General features: G+C 36.7%; 1 protein-coding gene and 1 long non-coding RNA gene across 2 annotated transcripts; one reads left to right on the top strand and one right to left on the bottom strand.

Moving 5' to 3' along the window:
* Positions 1–9,532: 9,532 nt before the first annotated feature.
* LOC110923404 (heat shock cognate 70 kDa protein 1) lies at positions 9,533–17,841 on the bottom strand. The gene is made up of 3 exons (XM_022167509.2): positions 17,643–17,841; positions 17,407–17,513; positions 9,533–10,129 (listed from the first exon to the last, which is right to left on the bottom strand). Exons 1-3 carry the CDS (start codon positions 17,839–17,841, stop codon positions 9,533–9,535), a joined length of 903 nt encoding a protein of 300 aa, XP_022023201.2.
* A 2,921-nt stretch (positions 17,842–20,762) lies between these two features.
* On the top strand, positions 20,763–23,533 carry LOC118488975. The gene is made up of 4 exons (XR_004885481.1): positions 20,763–20,887; positions 21,968–22,035; positions 23,180–23,253; positions 23,365–23,533. It is a non-coding gene; the product is annotated as an uncharacterized LOC118488975 (long non-coding RNA).
* The last annotated feature ends 216 nt before the right edge of the window (positions 23,534–23,749 follow it).

Genomic DNA, 23,749 nt, shown 5'->3' with positions numbered 1-23,749 from the left:
TAGGATCCCCGAACATCATAACACACCATATAAATATCTAATAACTAAATCCCTAACTAGATACTTGGATTTTAACTATTAATTAAATTAATGGTTAGAACCTAGTCTACTACCCCCCCACCTATGGACGGCCCATACATGGCCCCCACCATAAGATTTTATTTCAATATAAAATTAGATCTTGTTTCCTCTTTAAATGACATATTATACATTGGTAGAACTCTTGAAATGGATTATAAGTAAGACTAGGAGACCATGAGCTTCATAACTTTCACATAACATAACACCCCACACTTTCTTCTCTTCCTTTCCCCTTGGTTCGGCCGAGATCACCACCACCATAACCACCATCATTCAATCATCCTCCATACATTCCAAGCACATACCAAGGTGTTAGAAGGTGCGTAAGGAAGGTAGGAGCTTTCGGAAGTTCAAGGACCTCTTTCATTTGCTTTTATCCACTCTATTTCTCCTCTTGATCATCCCTAGCCTTGAGCTAGTGGTAAGAACACAAATCCTTCCATTTTACATCTATTTCAAGTGGTTAAAGAATGATACATGTTGAATATCATGAAGAACACTAAGAATCACAAGAATAAAACTTGAACATAAGCTTAAATCATGAAGAAACTATGTTGTTTATGTGTTGTTATGCTTGATGATTGTTGTTTATTCATGTATTCGATGTTGATCTCATATGATCTTGCTAGATCATGATTAAAAACATAATCTAGCAAGATGAGAGGATGAAAATGTTGTAGGATTCTAGATCATCCTCACCTAGAACATGAACTTGAAAGAATATGTGGTTTTCTTGTAAAATAATGATCAAAGTAGGTTGTAATACTTGTAGATCTAAAATTTCATGGATGATTTCTCAAGAAACCAAGTTAAAAATACAAGTTTTACTTAATCTTGGTTCTTAAACAAATAAACCTTATTTTTGGTGGTTAATAAAGTGTAGAAGTATGTATGTAACAAGAAAAATCTATGAAGAAACATTTTTAGAAAATATGATCATAAGTTGTAAAGATCTAAATTCTTTAAAAATGATGTTTTTAAAGATCAACCACACTTTAAAGGGTAACAAGACTTACTAAAAACACTAGTAAGTTACTACAAATTTTTATAAAGATTCAAGTACATGAAGTAGTAGATTATGCTTGTTTTTGGCAAAACTGATAAGTAAAGATGGTTTGTTGTTGATTGTTGATTGATTGTGATGATTTACAAAAGAAAATGATATACCTTCAAGGTATGGAAACCTCCATTTTTAGGGAAAACTATGGCGAAATTTCTTTAAAAATTAAACACTTAGAAAAATATTTCTAAACAAACATTTACAAGTGTGCTTTAAACCATAAATTTTTACATAGACTTTGCCATATTTTTTGTTCAAAAATATAAATATTAGATGTTGGTTTTTATAAATAAAAGTGACTAAATACGTATTTAGGAAATATATATTTAGAAGGCACCATGTGTGTGATTATTTGTATACTATGTGTATTAGTTATATTATTTTAGGACTTGAAATAATATAACTCATCATAATACAAAAAATTACAATCCAAAATATTACGAAAAATTCCAATGAATAAATATACAAAGAATACCTAAAATACCGGTAAGAACGAACTAAGGAACATAACTTATAAAATATTCCGAAAAATTATTCATGTGAATATTTTGGTAAATAATATTTTGGACACCAAAGGAAACAAAAATATGATTTTTACAATTATTACAAATTTATATCATATTTTTACTAGAAGAAAATATATTATTTTTGGTAAATAAAAATATATATGTATTCTCGGAATTAATAGAAGGTATATTATTTTTGGGAAGAAAAATATATTTTCTCGATGTACATGAAATATATTATTTTTGGGAAAAAAATAAGTTTGCATATATTTTCCAAGTTAGACTTGAAAATGTATTATTTTGGAACTCATATGAAAATACAAGTATTTTTGCCAAAGGAAAAATTATCAATAATTTTTCTAAGTAATATCTCTTAAAATATATATTTTGGAAATATATATATATTAATGTATTTTTACTAGAAATATTATTCCGGAAAAGTTAATACAAAATTTAGTATAAAGAATAATTGACAATTACAAGAAATACGTATTTTCGTACGTATAAATACCCACCGGAATACGACACTCATACATGACAAAAATATACAAGGATAAGAATACGAATACAAGTACACCTATCCTTAGGAAGGAAATACATGTATAAATACTTGTATCGACTTAAAAATATTGTTATAACTATTATTCCAAAAATTTAATAAGTATAATTTAAGTTAAAATATTTATTATTTTAACAAATAATTTTATATAACTTGGAATAATAATGAAGACACAAAGAAACGTAACTCAAAGACACTAATTAGTACTAAGTCAAGGCACGACCCATTCGTCAAATAGATCATAGTACGTTGTAGGTAGTCGTATACACAAGAGGAAACATTGAGTTACAGGCGGATTCGAAGAATGCAAACCTGTGAGTTCATGCCCCCCTTTTCTTTTAACTGTTTTCAGTTTTATAACTTCAGGGTGAAGTCACTACAAAAAAAATGTCATTTAGTGACATACAAAAAGTGACACAAAAAAACAAATAAGTGTCGCTAAAAATTCACGTAGGAATGGGCGGCACACAAAAAAGGTGCCACTAGAAGCGCTGACGCTAAATCCTTTTAGCGGCACTTTTTCAATCTGCCGCACAAAGTTTTTGGACTTTTAGTTGCACTTTTTTATGTGCCACTACAAACTTTTGAGCTTTTAGTGGCACAATATTTTTGCCATAAAAAACATGAGGTTTAATGCCATTAATGTTTATCATAATAAATTTTTAATTACAAATACTGTTTATTAACATTAAAAAATAAAAATAAAATTGTAAAATGTAGAAATCATAGTATAATCACTTAACTTAAAAGTTCAACTGATCATCTTTCAATGATTCCAAATTTTTGCAAACAAATGTCTAATAAGTGTCAACCTAAGTCTAAGGATCAAACATATGAAACAAAAAACTAATAAATGTAAGAACAAAAACTCAAAACTTTATTGCGTTCATGAATATCTTTCATAATCTTCATGCGAGTAAAATAATCGTCGTGTTAACTCTTTCTTAGCAATCATATTTCCCACTTCATGGTTGTTCCCTGTACTTGCTACTTATTGTCGCCGCATTAGCCAAGTCACTACATTCAACCTAAAGTTCACAATTCATGATAAATTGATTAGATCTCATAAACATGGCTATCAAAGATGTCAGAACAATTAATAAAGAGTTAATTACTGTTTTCGTCCCTGTGGTTTGTCAAAAATCACTATTTCAGTCCATTAGTTTAAAAATTGCGATTTTAGTCCCTGTAGTTTCACTTTCGTAACCATTTCAGTCCACCTCGTAACCATTTCAGTCCTTGTACTTAACAGAATAATGGATTGAAATGGTTACGAAAGTGAAACCACAGGGACTGAAATGGTTACGAAAGTGAAACAGCAGGGACTGAAATCGCAATTTTTAAACTAATGGACTGAAATAGTGATTTTTGACAAACCACAGGGACGAAAACAGTAATTAACTCATTAATAAAAGGAAAACTCACTTCTTTTGGCATCACTTTAAGCTAGTCAACCAAAGATTAGGTGGTTTTTTCAATACTCTAGTTGTCATAATTGCCAGCACCTAACGACAAAAGAGTTCATGATGAGAATTTTTACCTATTAGTTGTTTATAATGGGTCGAATTGAGTTATCTTCTATCTTAGACGGGTCAATTGGTGAACTAAAACATTGCTAAAAATGTGGTGAATGGGTCGATAGGGTCCAAAGATGCGCAAAGTATATATTCTTTGAGCATGCAATCTCTTTTTTTTAGCACTTTGTACTGCTGTAGTTTTTTTTGGTCAGTCATAACCCACTAACTAGAAGTTACACCCCTAGATCAAGTAACAGAACATACACATACCTTTGCAAGTTGTGTATTCAGTTCCAGTGATTTAGACTTGCTATGTATAAAAGCGTTAAACCCAAACAGACTTATATACTGATTTGATGTTAAATTAAACAAACTAGATGAAAAACAAAACAGAACTAATTACCATCCAATATCATTTTTGGCAAGCCCTTATCATTTGTAGATGTGCCACCAGAATAACCTATCATATATAAAAGTATCAAAACTGATGATTGTCTCATTGATACAAGATTTACATATATACAAAAAGAGAGCTAAAGTCTATGCACTAATTTAGCTACAGGTGATTAATTACATGGTAAGTTACAATCAAAAAATTAATTTGGAGATTCAATTTTCTTTGGTGGGAAATTCGGTTTTGACCAAGGTGGATCTAATATGCCCCCGCAAGATGGACGATCGTGAGAGGAGACCAATCTTGGTAGTGAGAAGCTGGAACCGTTGTCGTAGTAGGGGCTTAGTTAAAGCATCCGCAAGTTGATCATCTCTTGAAATATGAGTTACGCGGATGGTACCTTCTTGAACCTTTTCACGGACGAAGTGAAAGTCTAAGGCAAGGTGCTTCATACGCGAGTGAAAGACCGGATTTGCTGAATAGTGAGTTGCACTTAGATTGTCACAGTAGATGGTAGGGGTGACCGTTGATTTGTATCCAAGTTCAACCAGTAAGGATATTAACCATTGCACTTCGATTGTCGTGGAAGCTACAGCCCGAAACTCAACTTCGGTGGATGATCGAGCCAGTGTCGGTTGTCGTTTAGAGCTCCATGAGATCGGATTTTGACCGAGGTAAACAATGTAGCCTGTCGTGCTTCGATAAGACGGGCGATCACCGGCCCAATCCGCATCAGTAAAAGCATGAAGCTGTAGAGGTGATTTGCGCCTAAAAAAAATCCCATGATGTAGAGTGCCATGCAAGTATCGGAACAATCTCTTTAAGGCTTCCCAATGTGTAGTAGTTGGTTTATGCATAAACTGTGAAAGTTTGTTGACAGTGAATGCAATGTCTGGACATGTTAGTGATAAATATTGTAAAGCTCCTACAAATACACGGTATTCAGTTGATGAGGGTAAAGGGTCACCATCCAATATGGTAACGGAAGAGGAACTCGACATCGGTGTGGGTGACGGCTTGCAATTACTCATGTTGGCTTTTGTGAGAATGTCAAGAATATATTTAGATTGGGATAAGAATAGACCATGGTTATGAGGAATAACCTAAATACCAAGAAAGTAGGAGAGATCACCAAGATCTTTTAGTGAGAATCGAGTGGCAAGAGATTGGATGAATGAGTTTATAAGAGATGAATTAGCACCGGTGATTATGATATCATCAACGTAGACTAAGATGAAGATAGGGGAGGAGGTGATTTTGTTAATGAACAGAGAAGGATCCGATATGGAGGGTTTAAAATGAACCGATAGGAGATAATGTTTGAGTTCATCATACCAAGCACGAGAGGCTTGATGAAGACCATAGATGGCCTTGTTGAGCTTGCAAACACGGGTAGGATAGGAAGGGTCCACAAACCCGGGTGGTTGAGACATGTAAACGGATTTGGTTAAAGTGCCTTGTAGGAAGGCATTCTTGATGTCGAGTTGGCGAAGAGACCAATTGAGGGAAGTGGCAATGGCAAGAATGAGGCGTAATGTAGCGGGTTTCACTACGGGACTAAAGGTTTCAACATAGTCTAAGCCGGGACGTTGGTGAAAACCTTTAGCGACAAGCCTCGCTTTAAGGCGATCAACCGAGCCATCGGGTTTGAATTTAGTTCGGTAGACCCATTTGCAGCCAACAAGGTTAGGAGCGGTATCGGGAGGAACAAGTGTCCAAGTTTGGTTTCGTTTGAGAGCGTCAAACTCGGATTGCATGGCCTCTCGCCATAACGGTTGTTTAAGGGCTTGGGTAATACTATTGGGCTCGGGGAGAGAGTGAGTTGTGGAGTGATATAAGACGTAGTTGGAGTTGTGATATTTTGGGTTTGGTTTGCGAGAAGGTCGAGTTTGATAGGAGGCAGTGGTAGTGGGTTCGGGTTGTTGGGGAGGAGAAGAGATATTGGAGGAGTCGAATGAAATATTTGTGGGGGAGGGCGATGAAGATGTATGGTTGGCAGTATTGGAGGATGGAGGTGGTGGGTCGTTGGTAGGGATTTGTATAGGTGGTGGACGTCGTTGATAGGTAATAATAGGTGGGTTGGAAGTGGGTGGTGTGGTGGTGTAGTGGTGTCGTTAGTTGGGGCAGGAGGGGATGACGATTGGGAAGTACTGGAAGGTGATGTTGAAAGAGGAATGGATAGGGTAGTGAGAGGTAACCATGTGTCAGGTGAGGGTGTGGAGGGGGTAGAGGTTTGAGAGAGAGATTCATAAGGAAAAATGTGATCGAGAAAACGAACATGACGAGATGTGTAGATTCGATTAGTGAAAGGGTCAAGAAGATGGAAAGCACTTTGAGAAGAGGAGTAGCCGATGAAGATACACGGTTTTGACCGAGACTCGAGTTTGTGTTTCGAGTATGGGCGTAACCAAGGATAAGATAGGCAACCAAAACCATGAAGTTTTTTATAGTTTGGATGGATGCGAAAGAGACGAAAGTAAGGAGAATCATTGTTTAGGGTGGCGGTAGGTAGTCTATTTATGAGATAAGTAGCGGTAGTGAAGGCAAATGGCCAAAATTTTAGGGGCATCTTGGCATGAGAAAGTAGGGATAGACCGGTTTCGACAATGTGGCGATGACGCCGTTCAGCGTAGCCATTATGTTCGGGTGTGTGAGGAGGAGAGGTGAGATGAGAAATGCCACAAGAAAGTAGGTGAGAGGATAGTTTGAGATATTCTCCACCATTGTCCGAAAATAATTGCTTAATTTTTGTTTTGAAAAAATTCTCAACGAGGTTTTGAAATCGAATGAATGTATTAAGAGAGTCCGATTTACGTTTTAATGGGTAAATCCAAATGTATTTTGTGAAATGATCAACAAAAATTATGTAATATTTGTAACCATCAAAGGATGTGATTGGTGATGACCAAACAACAGAAAATAGTAATTCTAGAGGTGTGTTAGAATGCATAGAGGATGAATGAAAAGGAAGTTTATGACTTTTATCAATGCAACAAGAATTACAAGATTCATGCTTACTAGAAATAAACGGAACAAAAGAAGCTAGATGTTGTAAAACTCGCAAATGTGGATGTCCTAGGCGGTGATGCCACGAAGACGCTTTGTTTGTTTGCAAGTGGAACGCTTGTGGGGATTTGGTTGAGGATAGCTCATAAAGACCATGACTAGTGATTCCCCGAAGAATGGTTCGGCGAGTGTGAAAGTCCTTAATGACAAAATAAGAAGAGAAAAATAATATTAGTATGTTGTTTTCAAGACATAAACGAGAGATAGATATAATGTTGCGAGAGATAGAAGGGACGCAAAGAACATTTTTTAGAATGATAGGAACATTAGAAAAATAAAGAGTTATAGTGCCAACGTGAGTAGTTTTAAGAGACGAACCATCACCGATGATAAGATCCTCGGTACCATCATATGGGTTATGCATAGAAAGTGCACTAAGATCATTTGTAATGTGATGAGAAGCACCACTATCCTTTAGCCATGATAGATCGGAGTCCATCATAGGGTGGGTTGCCATCATGTGTGCTTGCGGTTTTGGTTGGGTATTGGTTCGGTTGTAGGTAGGAGGTGTGATTGAGGGGTGGGTTTTCTTAAAAAGTGGGCAGCAGGTTAAGGAGTGGCCTTTGGTAAAACACCATTGACATTTACCGAGAAAGGGACGCTGATTTTGGGCAGAGGTGGGAGTGGGAAGCAGGCCGGGGTTGTTGTTGGGTGGTCGTGAGGACCATGGTTTAGGGGACTGACGGCTGTGGGCGGCAAAGGCGGTGGCTGGCTGGTGAATGGAGGCGGAATCGGGTGGGTTTTGTGAGATAGAAAGCTCATGATTGATGAGTTTTTCGTGAAGTTCATGGAAAGAGATTGGATTGTCACGAGCATGAACAAATTCAATCACAGGTTTATAGGTTTTGGGATCTAATCCTTGAAGGATAATGTCAGTGACATCCTGAGGATCCATGGGTTTGCCAAGAATGGCTAATTCATCAACTAGAATTTTTATGGATTGCATAAAGTTGGTGATGGATTGGTCAGGAGATTTTATAGATTTTTTGAGACGATGTTGAAGTTGTTTGATGTGTCCACGAGAAGGAGAAGCATAGGTGGATGCCAAAATCTTACAGGCATCAAGAGAGGTTTTCGCATTGGTGATGAGGGGAACAATCTCGGCAGAGAGGCTGCCGACAATTGCACCGAATAGGAGTCGATCTTGGCGGTACCAGGCGGGGTAATCGGCATGTGGGTTAGTGGAGCCGTCGGTGTTTTTGGTTGGAGAAGGAGCAAGGTGAGAGCCATCTACGAATTTGTATAGGTCCAAACCTTGGAGGATGGCTTCTAGTTGGGTTTTCCAACTAAGGTAATTTGTAGAAGTGAGTTTTAGGGAGGAAGGGAAATTAACCATGGTGACCGATTGGGTGGTGGGCGAGCCGGTGGTCAAGGTGGTGGTGGTGACGATGTTGTCGGCCATGGAGGAGAGGGTGGTTGTGTTTAGGTTTTGCAAAACCTGGTTGATACCATATAAAAGTATCAAAACTGATGATTGTCTCATTGATACAAGATTTACATATATACAACAAGAGAGCTAAAGTCTATGCACTAATTTAGCTACATGTGATTAATTACATGGTAAGTTACAATCAAGAAATTAATTTGGAGATTCAATTTTCTTTGGTGGGAAATTCGGTTTTGACCGAGGTGGATCTATATCATACGCCGAGCCACCAAGTGCCAAAGTTTTCCCTCACATAATTTTTCTTTTCTTGATAACTCTGTTAGTAACCAGCAATGAAAAATCAGTAATTCATAGTTACAAGAAAAACATGAAGCAAAGTAAATAAATTTATAGGAAATGCACACTAATATCATTTAAACTAACATACATATGCTACTGTGCAAAGGTCACATGTCCAATGAGCTTAACATGTTGTGTACAGGCCCCTCAAATAGGCTTAAATGACTCTAGAAATAAGAATATGTCTAATAAGCCATTTCAACCGTTAACAGAATACAATATCAGCAGCCAAAAAAAGATTTCAAAACTAAACTGAAAACGATTTCAGTAGCCTAAAAGGAAAATTCAATAGTTAACAGATTAAGAGTTCAGGTAAAGATGTTAAAGAAAATGATTTCAACAGCACCAGGTGGGTTTTAAGTACAATTTTTTGGATGCAGCCAGTGTATGCAACAGTAGATCATTGCACAACACACACCTTGGCCAAAGGAGATACGCATTTCATTATTGTACAAAAGTACCATTAATATATAGGTATGAAAAACAGCCTTCATATAGCATTTTAGACAGCAAAGGGCCCGGCTGTAATTTTTCAGCTTGAGCTCCGCTTGTGAGTAATTTTTCAAGCTCGGGCTCGGCTTATTAGTATTCATTAATTAAGTGATACACAAAGATATTTGCTTTTAGGAATGACTCAACACGCCAGTCCTGCAAAAACATAGTGCTTGAACAAAATGATTCACCATTCGGTTATCAAAGTCTTCACCCTCAAGATGCGTCTCACCCGCAGTCGATTTCACTTCAAAGATACCCTCTTCGATCGTAAGAATCGATGCATCAAATGTACCACCACCGAGGTCGAAAATGAGCACGTTTTTCTCACCAGCACTAGACGCTTTCTTGTCTAGACCATAAGCAATGGCTGCAGCAGTCGGCTCGTTGATGATACACATCACGTTTAAACCCGCTATGACACCAGCATCTTTCGTGGCTTGCCTTTGCGAGTCGTTGAAGTATGCAGGGACCGTAACAACTGCGTTTTTGACAGTCGATCCCACGAAAGCTTCAGCGATTTCACGCATTTTAGTGAGCACCATTGAAGAGATCTTTTCAGCTGAAAACGGATCCTCACCTTTGTAAGAGACCCCAATCATGGGCTTTTCTGCAGAACCAGAACTGACCTTGAATGGCCATAACTTCATGTCATCCTGTACAGATGTGTCACTGAATCTCCTACCTATAAGTATATTGCTTTCAAAGTCATATCGAATAAACAAATTCTATGGAGGCATTTCATCGAACACCTTGAGTGTGTCTCAGATGACCCGACAAATCACAAAGATTCAACTTCACTTCACATCACATAAAACAAGCTTATATCTATACAAATACATAATAAGAACAATTCAATATCTAAAAAAACATATTTCACATATTTATAAAATCCATTTAATTAAAATTTCAAACAATAGTTAAATATTGGGCTGGTCAGATCTGGTTAATGCACATCTCAATAGAAAAAAAAAAAAAAAAAAAGGTTCTTGAATCAAGTAAGTTAGCTATTCTAGGTACTCGTCAAGCTTATTGTCAATATGACTAGTCTAAGTGGATCAAAACCAAAAAGGAATTGATTTCAATAAAGAAGTTAATGTAAAAAAATAAATTAAAATATATGAAAATCAAATGCTCCAATCTTTCAAATAGAGATATTAATTCACACAAATGAGAATGAAAACTGGTAAAGAGAAAGCCTTAATTGGATGTAATGCAACCCTAGCAAAAAATATATTCACTAATATTCAGCAATGAATAACAACTATACACTTTGTGCCCGATTAACTAGGGGCATGTTTGGCTTAGCTTTTTCAAAAGGGCTTATGACTTTTTGGAAAAAGTCAGGATTTTAGTGACTTTTTGGAAAAGTCACTTTTCCTCTCACATACACCTCATTGCCAAACAGACTTTTTAAAGCTTATAACTTTTTAAAAAGTCAATAAGTTGTTTCAAAAAACTTAGTCAAACATGCCCTTAGGTTAGGGTGTTGTTATGATATAAGAAACCCAAAATTGTGCATTCGTACCTCAAGAGTAGGAACTGATTCTGTTGAGAGAACTGTTGAACCCTAAGAGAACCACCTGTTGATGATGATATTTGAAGAACGACTGAAATAGAATTTGAACTCACAGCGAACGAGAGAGACTAGGGTGAGAGGGAAACTGTAAATCGAGGAGGGTGGAGGGAAACTTCTGTTTTTGTAGAGTGAATTTTAGTTTGGAGGGATAAGTTTAAATTTTAATGTAAATTTTAAGAACATTTTGGAGGTAAAAATTAAAGATGTTCACAGTCTAATTTTATCAAAAGTCATTGAATGTCTACAGAGGCCTCACGCTTAGGATTTCTTAACTGATATTTCTATTGAAGGTCTGAGTCAACGTATGTCATCGATGGAGTACCAGTTAATCCTTAAGTACCGTCTGATAATCCCCATGTTCCCGAATGATAAACTTGTCCAGTCTACCGTAAAGCACGCCTGGATAAATACGGGGAGCATGCCTTTGTCCCCCTGGCATTTGACACGTTCGGCTCATTGGCGCCGTAGGCGGTTCGGTTCTTGGCTAGAGTTCAGCGTGTGGTCCACAACAACTTTTCGACTCCCCAGGGGTGCAGCTTTGTTTTTAGTAGATTAGCGTTTTCTATTCAGAAGAGGATGACGGCGCAGTTTGTTGCTCTTCTACTTACTATCCTTATGTAATTTGCCCAGCTGATTGAAATGAATTTATAAGTTCCACTAAAAAATAAAACGAAGTTAAACCGTTAATAATGGGTTTTGTTGTTGTAAACCAAAACTGAACGATTAAAACCCAGAACCAAACTAAAGCGTTACTAATGGTTTGGTTTTGATTTGATTTCTTAGTTTGGTGTTTTGTAATTAAGATTTGAAACTTAAATTTAAAGCATGAAATTGAGGTGTACAATCGCAAGTGAAACTAGAATCGACGCCTAAACATAAAAAAAAATTCCAACAAATTTTGCACTAATTTCAAAATCCTGTGAGTTTTAGAGCATCCACAATAGACATGTTTTTTGGTGTTTTTAAAGAGAGAGAAAGTGAGGTGGAGGAGAGAGGGTGTGAGGTGGAGGAGAGAGAGTGTAGTTATGTTTGTGGGGAAAATGAGAAAAAATGGAGGGAATAAAGTTATGTGAGTGTGATGTAGGAGAGAGGAGAGAGAATAGAGAAATAGTGTTTTTTTGTGTATGTGAGTGGGTCAAGAGAGAGAAATGCTCTCATTGGTTGGGCATGTGCCACATTAGCACCAAAAAACACCACCAAAAAACACCTCTATTGGTGATGCTCTTACAATCCTTTTGATAAAATCAACATATATATTTTCACAATACACATAACATATATATAGATTTTTTATCATATCATTTAATATTAGCAATTTAATTTAATTAGACTCGTACTCTTGTAACTATATGATTTCTACATTTGATTCAGCTTATCTTATAGTCCATTTTAAATTTAATTAAACTTTACCTAGTTATAATTTTAATTAAGGCTAATATAAAAATAAAATATATGATATGAAGTATTTTCAAAAATTAAATATAAGAAATCTTACAATTCCCTCCGATTTATACAACCGGTTTTTTGGTGTGAACCGCAAACCAAATCCTGGCCACAATTACAATTTTTTAAACCGACCGAGTACTAAAATTATGAAGAAAAACTGACATTGTAAAGAAACTATGGCAACCATTTGAATAGTCGCACGGTGTTCCTGAACCATGAATATAATTACATTTTTTTTAGTTTTGATTACTTCTTAGGATTAGTGGCATAAAGAGGTAAATTTTAACGGGAGAGTGAAAGTGTGAATTAGTGGCTTATATAACCTAAATAACATTAAAAGTGTGTGTCAATGTAACATCCCAAAACCCGAATGTTCATAATTGCCATGTGTTCTTATATGTGTAGGATCGTGTGTTGACCCAACTGAGTCCTTCAGAGATTTGCTCTTGCTCTTCAGATGCGGAATAATAAGAAAAACAAGTAGAAATAGCACGATCTTCCTTTTAACTCTCTTTTGTATTGAATATAAACGTTTTACAGCTCAAACGTCACACCGGCAGAGCTTCGGCGTGGAATTCAAGACCTCTACTTCTGGAATCGCTCATGGACCTATTTATAGAGTTCTGGAGCCGCTCATGTGGTCAAGTGACACATGAGCGGTCCATACATGTACACATAAGCGATCCAAGGTGACACATGAGCGACCCGACCATATCATGTCCCTAAAAGCGACCCGACAATCTAAAACCTATACCGACTCCTGTTTTCTCGTATTTCGAGCCCTATGCTATACAATATGGTATAAGACATGATTCTAGACACTTAGACGGAATCAACAGATGTAGTGCACCAACAGACTCCCCCTCAGATGTTGATGGAGTCGTTATCACACTCTGAATTTAACGCTGTATCTTTTCCTCGTCAGGCTAGATCAGTCTCTGGGCTTTCTCATTCTCTCTATCTTCAGACTCCCCCTCTCGATTTGCTGGTATTCTTTTGTCCTTCAGCAATATCTTCAGGATCGTTGTCTGGCATTCAAACACTCTAATTCTCTTGATTAGATCTCTTGATTCCTTAAGTTCATCAGCATCATCAGTTTGTTATGATCTTCAGAATCAGAATCTAATCTTTATAAACTTTTAGAATTGATTTCCATGATCGAAACTTGGCTCTCTCCTATCAGTTTCGAAATCTGGTTACCTGCAAAATCTTAACCCAGAAATAAATTTCCTAGATTCATCATATATCAACAACCTGTGCACCAACAAATGACTCTCTCTTACCAAACTATGATGAACCACTTGAAGAAGGTTAGATTTATCAAAAACAATTAGATTTACACAAACACTCCCTCTCAAATACTGCTCGTCATGTTTAGCACACGGAATTTTGAAAATCAGTTTTCCAATATCGGTTGTCGAAAATCTTTTTGACTTTTTCAAAAATTATGCTAAAACACACACAAAATCTTTTTGGATTTTGAAATAAAGAAACTAAAATGCAGAAATAAACTATTTACAAACAATATTTTTGTGAATTCGTGCAAGAGGATCATATCAGTTTTGAGACAAATCACCAACACCGTTAAGCTTGATTTCATTTTTAGTTTTAAACAATTTACCTAGATTGTCAGTATGTTTGTCCTCTTAAATTTTCAACACAAATTTCAATCGATTCGAGATACGATATTAATGTTTTAGAGACTTAAACTTAATTGTGTATCACTCCACTTGAATATACTCCCGTATCCAGATCCCAAATATTCAGTCTTACAGGTGAGTATACCACAGATGATATCTGTAAAGGGGTTAAATGCGAAACCGTGAGAGCTCAGGTCAGAACTTCCGTTCAGCAGAGAGATGACGGCTCGACTTTTGGTGGGTCCCCTTTAGAGGATCTTTTTGCATTTCAACAGCAGCAACTATCAATTTTATTGTTTCATCAGCATGCTGAGGGCGAAGCTTATGTTTCAAAGCTTTAGCAGAAAGTATTATCCGGGGACTAGGTCAGTACTTCCATACAGCAGAAGTCCCGGGATAATACCCCAGATATCACTGAGTATAAAGACCTAGTATCTCAGAATACGGGACCTTTCAAACAAGATTTCGGGGGTTACCCATATATTCAAGAATAGTTACCCACGAATCAAGCAAGTTTGATTTAGGTTTATATCTCGTTTCAATTTACTAAATGTGCGAAAATCTACTGACACATCCACAGTAAGATTGTTTAACACTTTTTAGACTTTACATATCTTTAGCGTGTCGTGATAGTCCACTGATGTACTATCTTTTACTCTTTTTCGCAACAAAAAAACTCAGTTTTGAATTTTATCATGTTTTTGTCTTTTTCAAATTTTCAAATGTTTTTGGATTTTCTGAAATTTCCCTACTCCCCCTAAAATGCAAACACATTTTAAAGAAAAATTTGAAAACTTCTAGACTTTTTAAACCTACTAAAAACATAAAAAGTAAAACAAACTATACAGAAACTTGACAACTGACACTGAATCACATCAAATCGCCATTCACTAGGCATAAACAATCTGAACTCCCCCTATCACAAATCATTTTCTCATTTAGATTTCAAAACACTTAAGTTTGTTTTAATCAAAATGATTTTTCCGGAAAATGAATATGTGTTGATAACAACCACTTGTAGGTTTATCAATCTTAAAAACGGGGATGTGGTTCATCATCTTGTCTATCTTTTGTCATGAATAGTAAATCAAGTACAATTTAATGTCCCTGATTTACCATTTGCCTCTAAGAACCTTCTGTACCACTTGTAAATGTAAACACTTCAAAGTATCCAAACATCTCAAAATTTAACCACAATTACCACTTGTGGGATCAAAAATTACCACTTGTAGATACAATGGTTACCACTTGTAGGAATGTGACCTCTACATTACCATTTTTCAACCAAAATGCCGATTCCTGCTTCGCAATTACCAACCTGGAAGCTCCGGCGTAGTCCTTCAACCTGCAAACAAAAACATTCAAGCATTAAACACAAACAATCAAACTTTCTCAAATACTAGAAAGATGCCGATTCATGATCCACGATATAAACTTGGGATCTCCGGCGTAGTCCTTTCATCTATTCTGGGAAGCAAACTTCCCTCCAAGTCTTTTCAGACTTGATGGTCTGTAGCTCTTGAGCTGTTGGGTTGTAAGTAGCCTTTTTCGTTGCATAAAAATCTTTCACCCCTTTAGCTCTCCCACTTAACATTTTCTCAAATATCTTCTTAACATTCCCGTTGAATGTTTTCTCAACATCAAAATCTTTTTCATCATCATAAAATTGATTTGAAATTTCAATTTTTCCAATTTCCTTCAAAACCTCCTCAAACTTCAATGATGGAAAAACATCATCATTTTCTGAACTTTGTTTCATAACTTGTGGCTCGTCTGGCTTTGTGGAACCAGATTCATTGCCGACATTTACTTCATCTTTCTTTGCAACCCACACTTGGTTGTTCTTTCCTTTCTTCTCATACTTGTTCTTTTGTGAACATTCTCCAACTTCATTTTTCGAATTCTTAAACATTTTGGATTTTTCAGCTTTTTCTTCAACTTTGTCTTTCATCCTCTGAGAAGCTCCCTGTTTTGCCTTGAAATCTTTTGAACAATCCGATGCAATGTGATCAGCTTCATTGCATTTCATACAGGTTTGAGCAGTTCTCGGATGAAAAACTCCAGTTCCATTCTTTCTCTTTTCAGCAAGAAACTCTTTGTTAGTTTGTCTCCAAAATGATTTCTGCTGTTCGTCTTCCGAGCTTCCACCTGTCACAAATTCAGATTTCTTTTTAGAATTTTTCATATTTTTATCATCTTCTAGTGGAATAAATCCTAAACCTTTCTTTTTGTAGCTACGATTTTGGTTAGATTTCTTTGGAAAACCAGGACCAGAATTGTAACCTTTTTTCTTGTTTAAACGCTGCTGAACTCTGGAAGTATATTTTTTAGGTTTTTCAAAATTTTGTGAAACTTTCAACTCAGAAATATTAACCTCTATAAGTTTAAAAGTTTTGTTGATTAGATCCGTTTTAACACTAAAAATTGGAAATTCTTTGTTGTAATATAATTTGTCAGAACCATTCAAAGTATAAACAACTTCGAATGTTTCATCATTCAAATCAGCTTTTGATAACAAAAACTCTTTACTATACGACTGTTTAACCGACGAATTTTGACTGTTGACAGACGACTTTGACTCTCCAGACTCAGATTTTGACTCTATCTCCTCATCAGTATCCAACACCTGACCGACCACCTTTTTGATTAGAACAGACTCATGATCGGTATCGGACGAGGTAAACGTCACATCAATATTTTCTGGTAAGACGTCAGTTGTGTCTGTTTTAAGCTGTATATTGACTGCTTTTGCAAGCTTTTCCTCATTTGGTTTCCTAGGTGAATACCCATCCCAAATTGGAGGTGGACACTTGTTATAGCTAACGGTCGGTTTCTTACCACAGTCTTTCTTCTTTGTTAGCTTCTCGTCTTGAAAAGCTTCCATACCTGCAACAGTTGGGTAAACTCGATCAATAACATAATCAGAGGTAGAATAGCTCAACAATAACCTCCTAATCCTCTCATTTTCAATCTTTTCCTTCTCCAACTCTTGCTTCCATTTGGCACTCTCTTCAATGTAGAAATTTATAGCTTTTTGCTTCGACATTAAAGTTGCATTCATCATTGTCATCGCCTGTTCTCTTTCTGTGTTTGTCTTTTGAAGACCAGTAACTGTTTTGTTCAACACGTCATACGATTCCTTCACATAATTGAGATTGAACAATAACTGCTCTTTCTTTTTCTCGTACTCAGCTATGATTTCATTTTTTGCTGTACACTCTTTACAGACTTCCAAACACTTCTCACAGGGCTTGATGACTTCAATAATTTTTTCAACTTCGACTGTTTTCACAACTTCTACCACTTTCTCGACTTCGATCACCTTTTCCACTTCAATCACCTTTTCAGTAATCTTCTCTGTAACACTTTCAACATTCTGAACTTCACCTTCAAATTCAAATTGTTTATCTTTTTCATCTCGTTCCTCTACCAGTTTCTCCATTTTTTCTGCAAAATAGAAATGAAAACTATTAGGAGACAATTGAGATTTAGCAATATTTATATGTTTCTCTTCCTTATCATCACTGCTGCTTAGATCAGGTGATTGATCAAAATGTACAGATTTATCAGAGTCACCATCTGATACATCAGAAACCGATGGTGTTTTGTCAAATACAATATCCTGTTCTTGCACAGTTTCATCTTGTAAACTTTTATCTGAACCATCTGTAACATCTCCAGAGTGTTCTGAAAGTCCATCAGTACTATCTGAACTATTGTCTGATGACACAGATTTTTCATCACCACTGGATACAATCTCTCCAATAGATCTCATCCATGCAGCAAACAAATTTGGCTCTCGGACGATCTTTGCAATGAAAGCTTTAAAACCTCCCTTTTCATCTGCAAACATATCCCAACTGAAACCATCTGGTAGTTTCTCATCATCTTGATCGATAACTCGTTCTGCTGTAGCATCAGATGATATGTAGTCACTCCAGCTGAAATCTACCACACATGCTCTTTTGGAATCTTCAATTTTTCTTCCGTGAGCTGTCTGAGGTTCCTGGGATTGACCAACTTGTTGCTAGATAGCTTTGCGGTAGTAGTCATCTTTCCCGAATGGATTCTGTGCTCCACTAGCTTCTCTTCCTTTGCATTCCCGCTTGAAATGGCCTTTCTCCCTGCAACGAAAACACGTAACTTTAGATTTATCAAAACCTAAAGTAGACACATGTGCATCAAGAAAGTCATTTCTCCCAGTAATAGTTTTGAATTTCTCAGCTCGACGAAGAACACTCGCAAGACACCATTTGATATCCATAAGCTCCATTTCCTCGGCGTCTATTTGATCGTAATCCTCTTTGGTGAGCATAGGATTTCCGATTCTACCAGCAACTAGACCTTCATAGGATAATAAAACTGAACCCAGAAGTGCCATATGGTCTTTAGCAGTGTCTTCAGAGAAGCTTTGGCCTTCTGGAAGGTTGAGAGCTATGTTGCACTGAATTATGTATCCATTTCCAGTTTTCGTACTCTGAGACTGAAAGTTTGTGTTAGTTTCTTTTGGATTCACACTCGGAAACGATGAAAACCCGCTGCTAATCTTGTTTGGACCCTGATCAGTTTTCTCAGATGAATCTCCAGCACTGAAGGCGGTTTGAATCTTTGGACTTCTTTCATCTTCAGAAACTGGAACACTTCCTTTATAGTACATTTTAACATCTTGTTGACCACCTGGGCTATTCATCCGGGCTATCTTTTGTTGTTCTAGATCTTGCCCCTCTAACTTCTCAATAAACTGCCCGATAGTTAATCTATCATAAACACCTGTGTTCTTCAATATCATCAAATACGTTCCCCACTCTTTCTGAGGTAACGCATCAGCCAATTTTTCAACCCATTCCTCTCGTCCTTTTTCAACTCCCAATATTGATAACGAACGCACTAAATGGCAATATCTCTCAATTAGCTTTTTAGTATCCTCTCCCGGCAGACTGCTGAATAAATCAAATTCCTTTTTAAGCAAAGCCTTCTTGCTTTTGAGCATGCTTTCACTACCCTCGAATTTTGCTTTAAGAGCATCCCAAATTGATTTAGCAGTTTTGTCATGCTGTAGCAAAATGAATATGTCTTCTTTAACCGCCTGCTGTAACAAGCTAATCATCATCTTTTCTGCCTTGTACATTGCTCGTTCTTGATCTGAAAATTCAGATATTTGTTTAGTAACTTGCAGCTCTGTTTTAGGCAATTTGTATTCTTCCAATATGCATTCCCACGATCTGAGATGATTTGCCTGAACCCAGTTTTCAAACCGATCTTTCCATCCGAAGTATTCTTCTATACTCATCAGTTTCGGAGGTTTCTGGGTAGTTCCCGTTTCGTTTTCAATACTCATGGCTTGTGCAATTGTGGCTGGAGTTGTAGGTGTAGCAAAGGCGTTATAAAAACTAGAATCCATGTCGACTTAGCACGTATTTCAAAGTAACTGTCAGAAAAGCGATTCAACTATTATCACAAAAGCGAACCAAACACAATGTCAAATACGCGATCCACACTTTGTTCGAAAAAGCGATCCTCGATGATCCAAATAAGCGATCCAGAAAAACAATGTTTTGGAGCGGTCCTGAGGTGTGAACTTAAAAGCGGTTCAAAGTAATGTATGAAAAAGCGGTTCACAATTTTGCTGTTCGAGCGGTTCACGAAATCCAAATCAGCGATCCAACAAACCGAATAAGCGAACTAAAACATCCCTATGAGCGGTTCAACTTGTCTGAATGAGCGATTTAATGAGTCAAATAAGCGGTTCCAGGTAATGAAATGTACGAATGAGCGGTTCCACCTAATATCTAAAAGCGATCCATGCTGATGTCATCTCGAGCGATCCATATTTCGAACTTGTTTTGAACTGTTTTTAAGCTGATATTTGATCTGGAACTTCTAAGGGTTTATCTCAGTACAATGATGAACAGTCTGTGAGAACTTGAACGATTTTTGACCGAGAAATCTTCTTGAAATTAGAAAAGAAGGTGTAGAAATGAGAAACAACACTGAAAACCGGCTATATTCTGTAGAAAACCTCCTCCGTGGCTCTGATACCACTTGTAGGATCGTGTGTTGACCCAACTGAGTCCTTCAGAGATTTGCTCTTGCTCTTCAGATGCGGAATAATAAGAAAAACAAGTAGAAATAGCACGATCTTCCTTTTAACTCTCTTTTGTATTGAATATAAACGTTTTACAGCTCAAACGTCACACCGGCAGAGCTTCGGCGTGGAATTCAAGACCTCTACTTCTGGAATCGCTCATGGACCTATTTATAGAGTTCTGGAGCCGCTCATGTGGTCAAGTGACACATGAGCGGTCCATACATGTACACATAAGCGATCCAAGGTGACACATGAGCGACCCGACCATATCATGTCCCTAAAAGCGACCCGACAATCTAAAACCTATACCGACTCCTGTTTTCTCGTATTTCGAGCCCTATGCTATACAATATGGTATAAGACATGATTCTAGACACTTAGACGGAATCAACAGATGTAGTGCACCAACAATATGACTTAGCACGAAATGTAATAACTAGGTTATTAAACCTAGTTAAATGCTTGGTTAAAACAACTAAGAATATGAAATTGGGCAAATTATGAATAAGTGACAATCATGAGGGGTTGATATGTAATAAATGGAAAGTTAAAATATAAAATAAAAATTAAAACCCTAATATCACACACCTGGGCGTGTGTGTCGATCAGAGCAGGAGAAGAAAAAGGGGAAAACCCCTAATTATCACAAATTCAGCAAATTAAAGCCCTAGATGTGATTCTGAGTCCATGCATGTCTCGATTTTCTGATCATCTATGCATTCTTGAACACAAGGTAAGTAGAATTTTGGCGTTTGATGACTTTGAACATGATGGGTGTTCATAAATCCATGAACTTTTGTGAAGTTAGTATGAATAAAGATTAGAAAACACCAATATAACATGATTGATGCTTGAATTTGACTAATTTAATAGTGAATATGAAAACCCACTTGAAAGTGTCATGATGAGAAGGATTATGTAGAAGTTCTATGTTAATTAGTTTAATGATCAAGTATGATAGTGTTCATGATAAGGATTGTTAGTTAGAAACAAATTAAAATGAAGGTTGCATAGAAAATTTATGAAATTTGGTGTTCATGATGGTGTTGATATGTAAGGGTTATATTATGTTATGATGCTTGTACATTATGCTTAATTAGTTGTATGCATGCCAAGTGTTTGTTAAAATGCTTGAATCATTAGCTAATGCACACATACATTCACACATGTGTAGTTTCAATGTGGTTCATGTTCTATGTAAGAATTTGTGAGAATTATTGTATCATATGGTCTCTAACATGTTTATGATGCTTAGCATAAATTGTGAACATGAATTGATGATGTAAAGTCGAGTTTTAGTTCATAATTCCAAAGATTTACAAAGCTGATTGGAAGTAATTATTGTTGCGCACCTGTTTTGAAAAATTCGTATAAAATCAACCGTAGCTCGGTTTAAGGCATATGATATATGGTTGGAAAGCTATCAGAGCATATTACATTTTTCATGTGAACATATTGAGCTAATTCAGATCGTATAGAGGCGAAAATGGGTCGAGAACAGCTGCTGTACAGAAAGTGCAGCAGTGAAAAGAATGCGTATGGTGAACTCAACATGAATGATTGTCCATATACCCGTTGCCTAAACACTATATGTTGTTTTGGATGAATTATTAGGATTGTTAAGGTGTGATTAAAGTGTCTATATGAATGAAAATGGATCGTGCAAGTATTTTCTTAAATGGGTCGAACGGGTTGACCATATAGTCAATAATCTAGTAGAAAAGTATGTGGATTATTATCAATCTATTTGAATGGCATGTATAACCACGAGGTATAGTCTAATGATTAAAGGAATGAACTTGTTTCCATCAAGGTGTAGCAAGGCTTGGAAGACAACATGGAAAACAAGTGGAAATGGTGACGACTTTCTTACGGGCTAAGGTAAGTGATCTCGATTCACTTATTAGTATGTATATAGAATTTTGATATTTATGAATGTGGGGAAATCATGTATGGTTGTGTAATAAGAGAGAGAATTAAGATAAGTAATTCTTTTTGTTAGACGAAGGTAGTTACCTAAGATGAAGGTAAATTGGTGGGATTAAACGGGTCGAATAAATGTGCATAGGTAATGAAGCAATATGTAATTCGTAAAGACTAAGGACCCGGGGTAAGGTTCTTAGTCAATTATGAAAGGAATTGTTTTACGGATGTTTGGGAACAAGTTCCAAATGCAACGGATGCGAAACGAGCAAGTTATGCAAATTTTAATATTAAAATGGGATGCTGAACTGGGCTTCACCGTAGCTTACGGTGCCCACCGTAAGCTACAGTGGGAGCTGGGGCCCTACTTCTGCCGTAAGGCAGTTTACAACTGCCGTAGGACTTTTGGGGGCCACCGTAAGCTACGGTAGCCACCGTAGCTTACGGTGGAGGTTTATTGCATATGTATAGTTTACGAATTTCTTTGTTTTTCCTTTGATTTCGAACCCCGTAAACCCATTCCAAGCCTCATTAAGCATACATAATGTTCCTCAACCCTACCAAATGGCTTGGTGAGCTACGGGTGAGCATGGATCTCATTCTTAAGATCCAAAACACATCCGAAAGATATTTTAAAAGTGTTTATGATGTGTGAGTAAGAACGGGGTATGTGAGCGAGTATGCGGGGTAATGAATTAAGTACGTGGGTATGCATGTATATATAGATTTCACTTCATTCCAAGGGCTTAAGCTTATAAGTAATCATAACTAGGAGTGAGTATGTATATGAGTTTGTTCGTACGTGTATTTTTATATGGAGGTTCGTAATTAGGATATGTCAGTAAGCCATAAGGAATTATGTATGTGATTTGTAAGAGCTAGTATGTATGTATGATTGTAATTAAGTATTTTATAAGTATGTATGTAAGTATGGTGTGTGTGTGTAGTATGTGACCGACAGTGCACATACGGATGTGTGTAGGTACGATGTAGTATTAATTGTATATGAGGGAATGGGGCTTGTATATGTGTGTACATAGCCTTAATATGTTTGAGCACTAAGTTACTAATCATGTGCCTTGAGAATGAAATGAGATTGCAGGTATGCTATGGTAGTCCATCGTGAAGTTTTGAGGAACTGGAATGCAAGATTGTACTCGGAAGGATAATCAAAAAGTCAAGTCTGGCACACGTAGAAAGATTGCGGCGTGATCAATTAATTATGTATGGTAGATTATGAATGTAGATTATCAAATTTTAATGACGTGCATGTTGTGGTGAATGTAGGTTACACGGTCTATCGTCGGTATGAAGTATTGGAGGATTGAAGATCGAGTCAAGGGCAAGAATTGTACGGGAAGAGTAGTCACATAGCTCAAACGCGTATATGTAATTGATGTGAAAATTCATAACGAACGATGTAAACCCTTTAATTAACTTTAAATATTTCTAGTAACGAACCCCAAGTATGATACATGACTAAGATAGAAAGAAATTTTTAAAGGCCCAAGTTTTCCGCTGCGTCATTTTAAGGTATTACGTTTTAGGGCATTACAAGTTGGTATCAGAGCCCTGGTTTGAGAGAATCAAGTAACAAGAGGTAGATACTTGAACTCAAACCGGTGTGCTCTCGTGACCAAGAACCCGTACAATCTAAGACTCGATCGAGGCC

Source organism: Helianthus annuus, chromosome 17 (assembly GCF_002127325.2).
Source record: "Helianthus annuus cultivar XRQ/B chromosome 17, HanXRQr2.0-SUNRISE, whole genome shotgun sequence".
NCBI lineage: Eukaryota > Viridiplantae > Streptophyta > Magnoliopsida > Asterales > Asteraceae > Helianthus > Helianthus annuus.
Note: the sequence above shows the minus strand (reverse complement) of the source record. Positions and strands in the feature narration are given on the sequence as shown.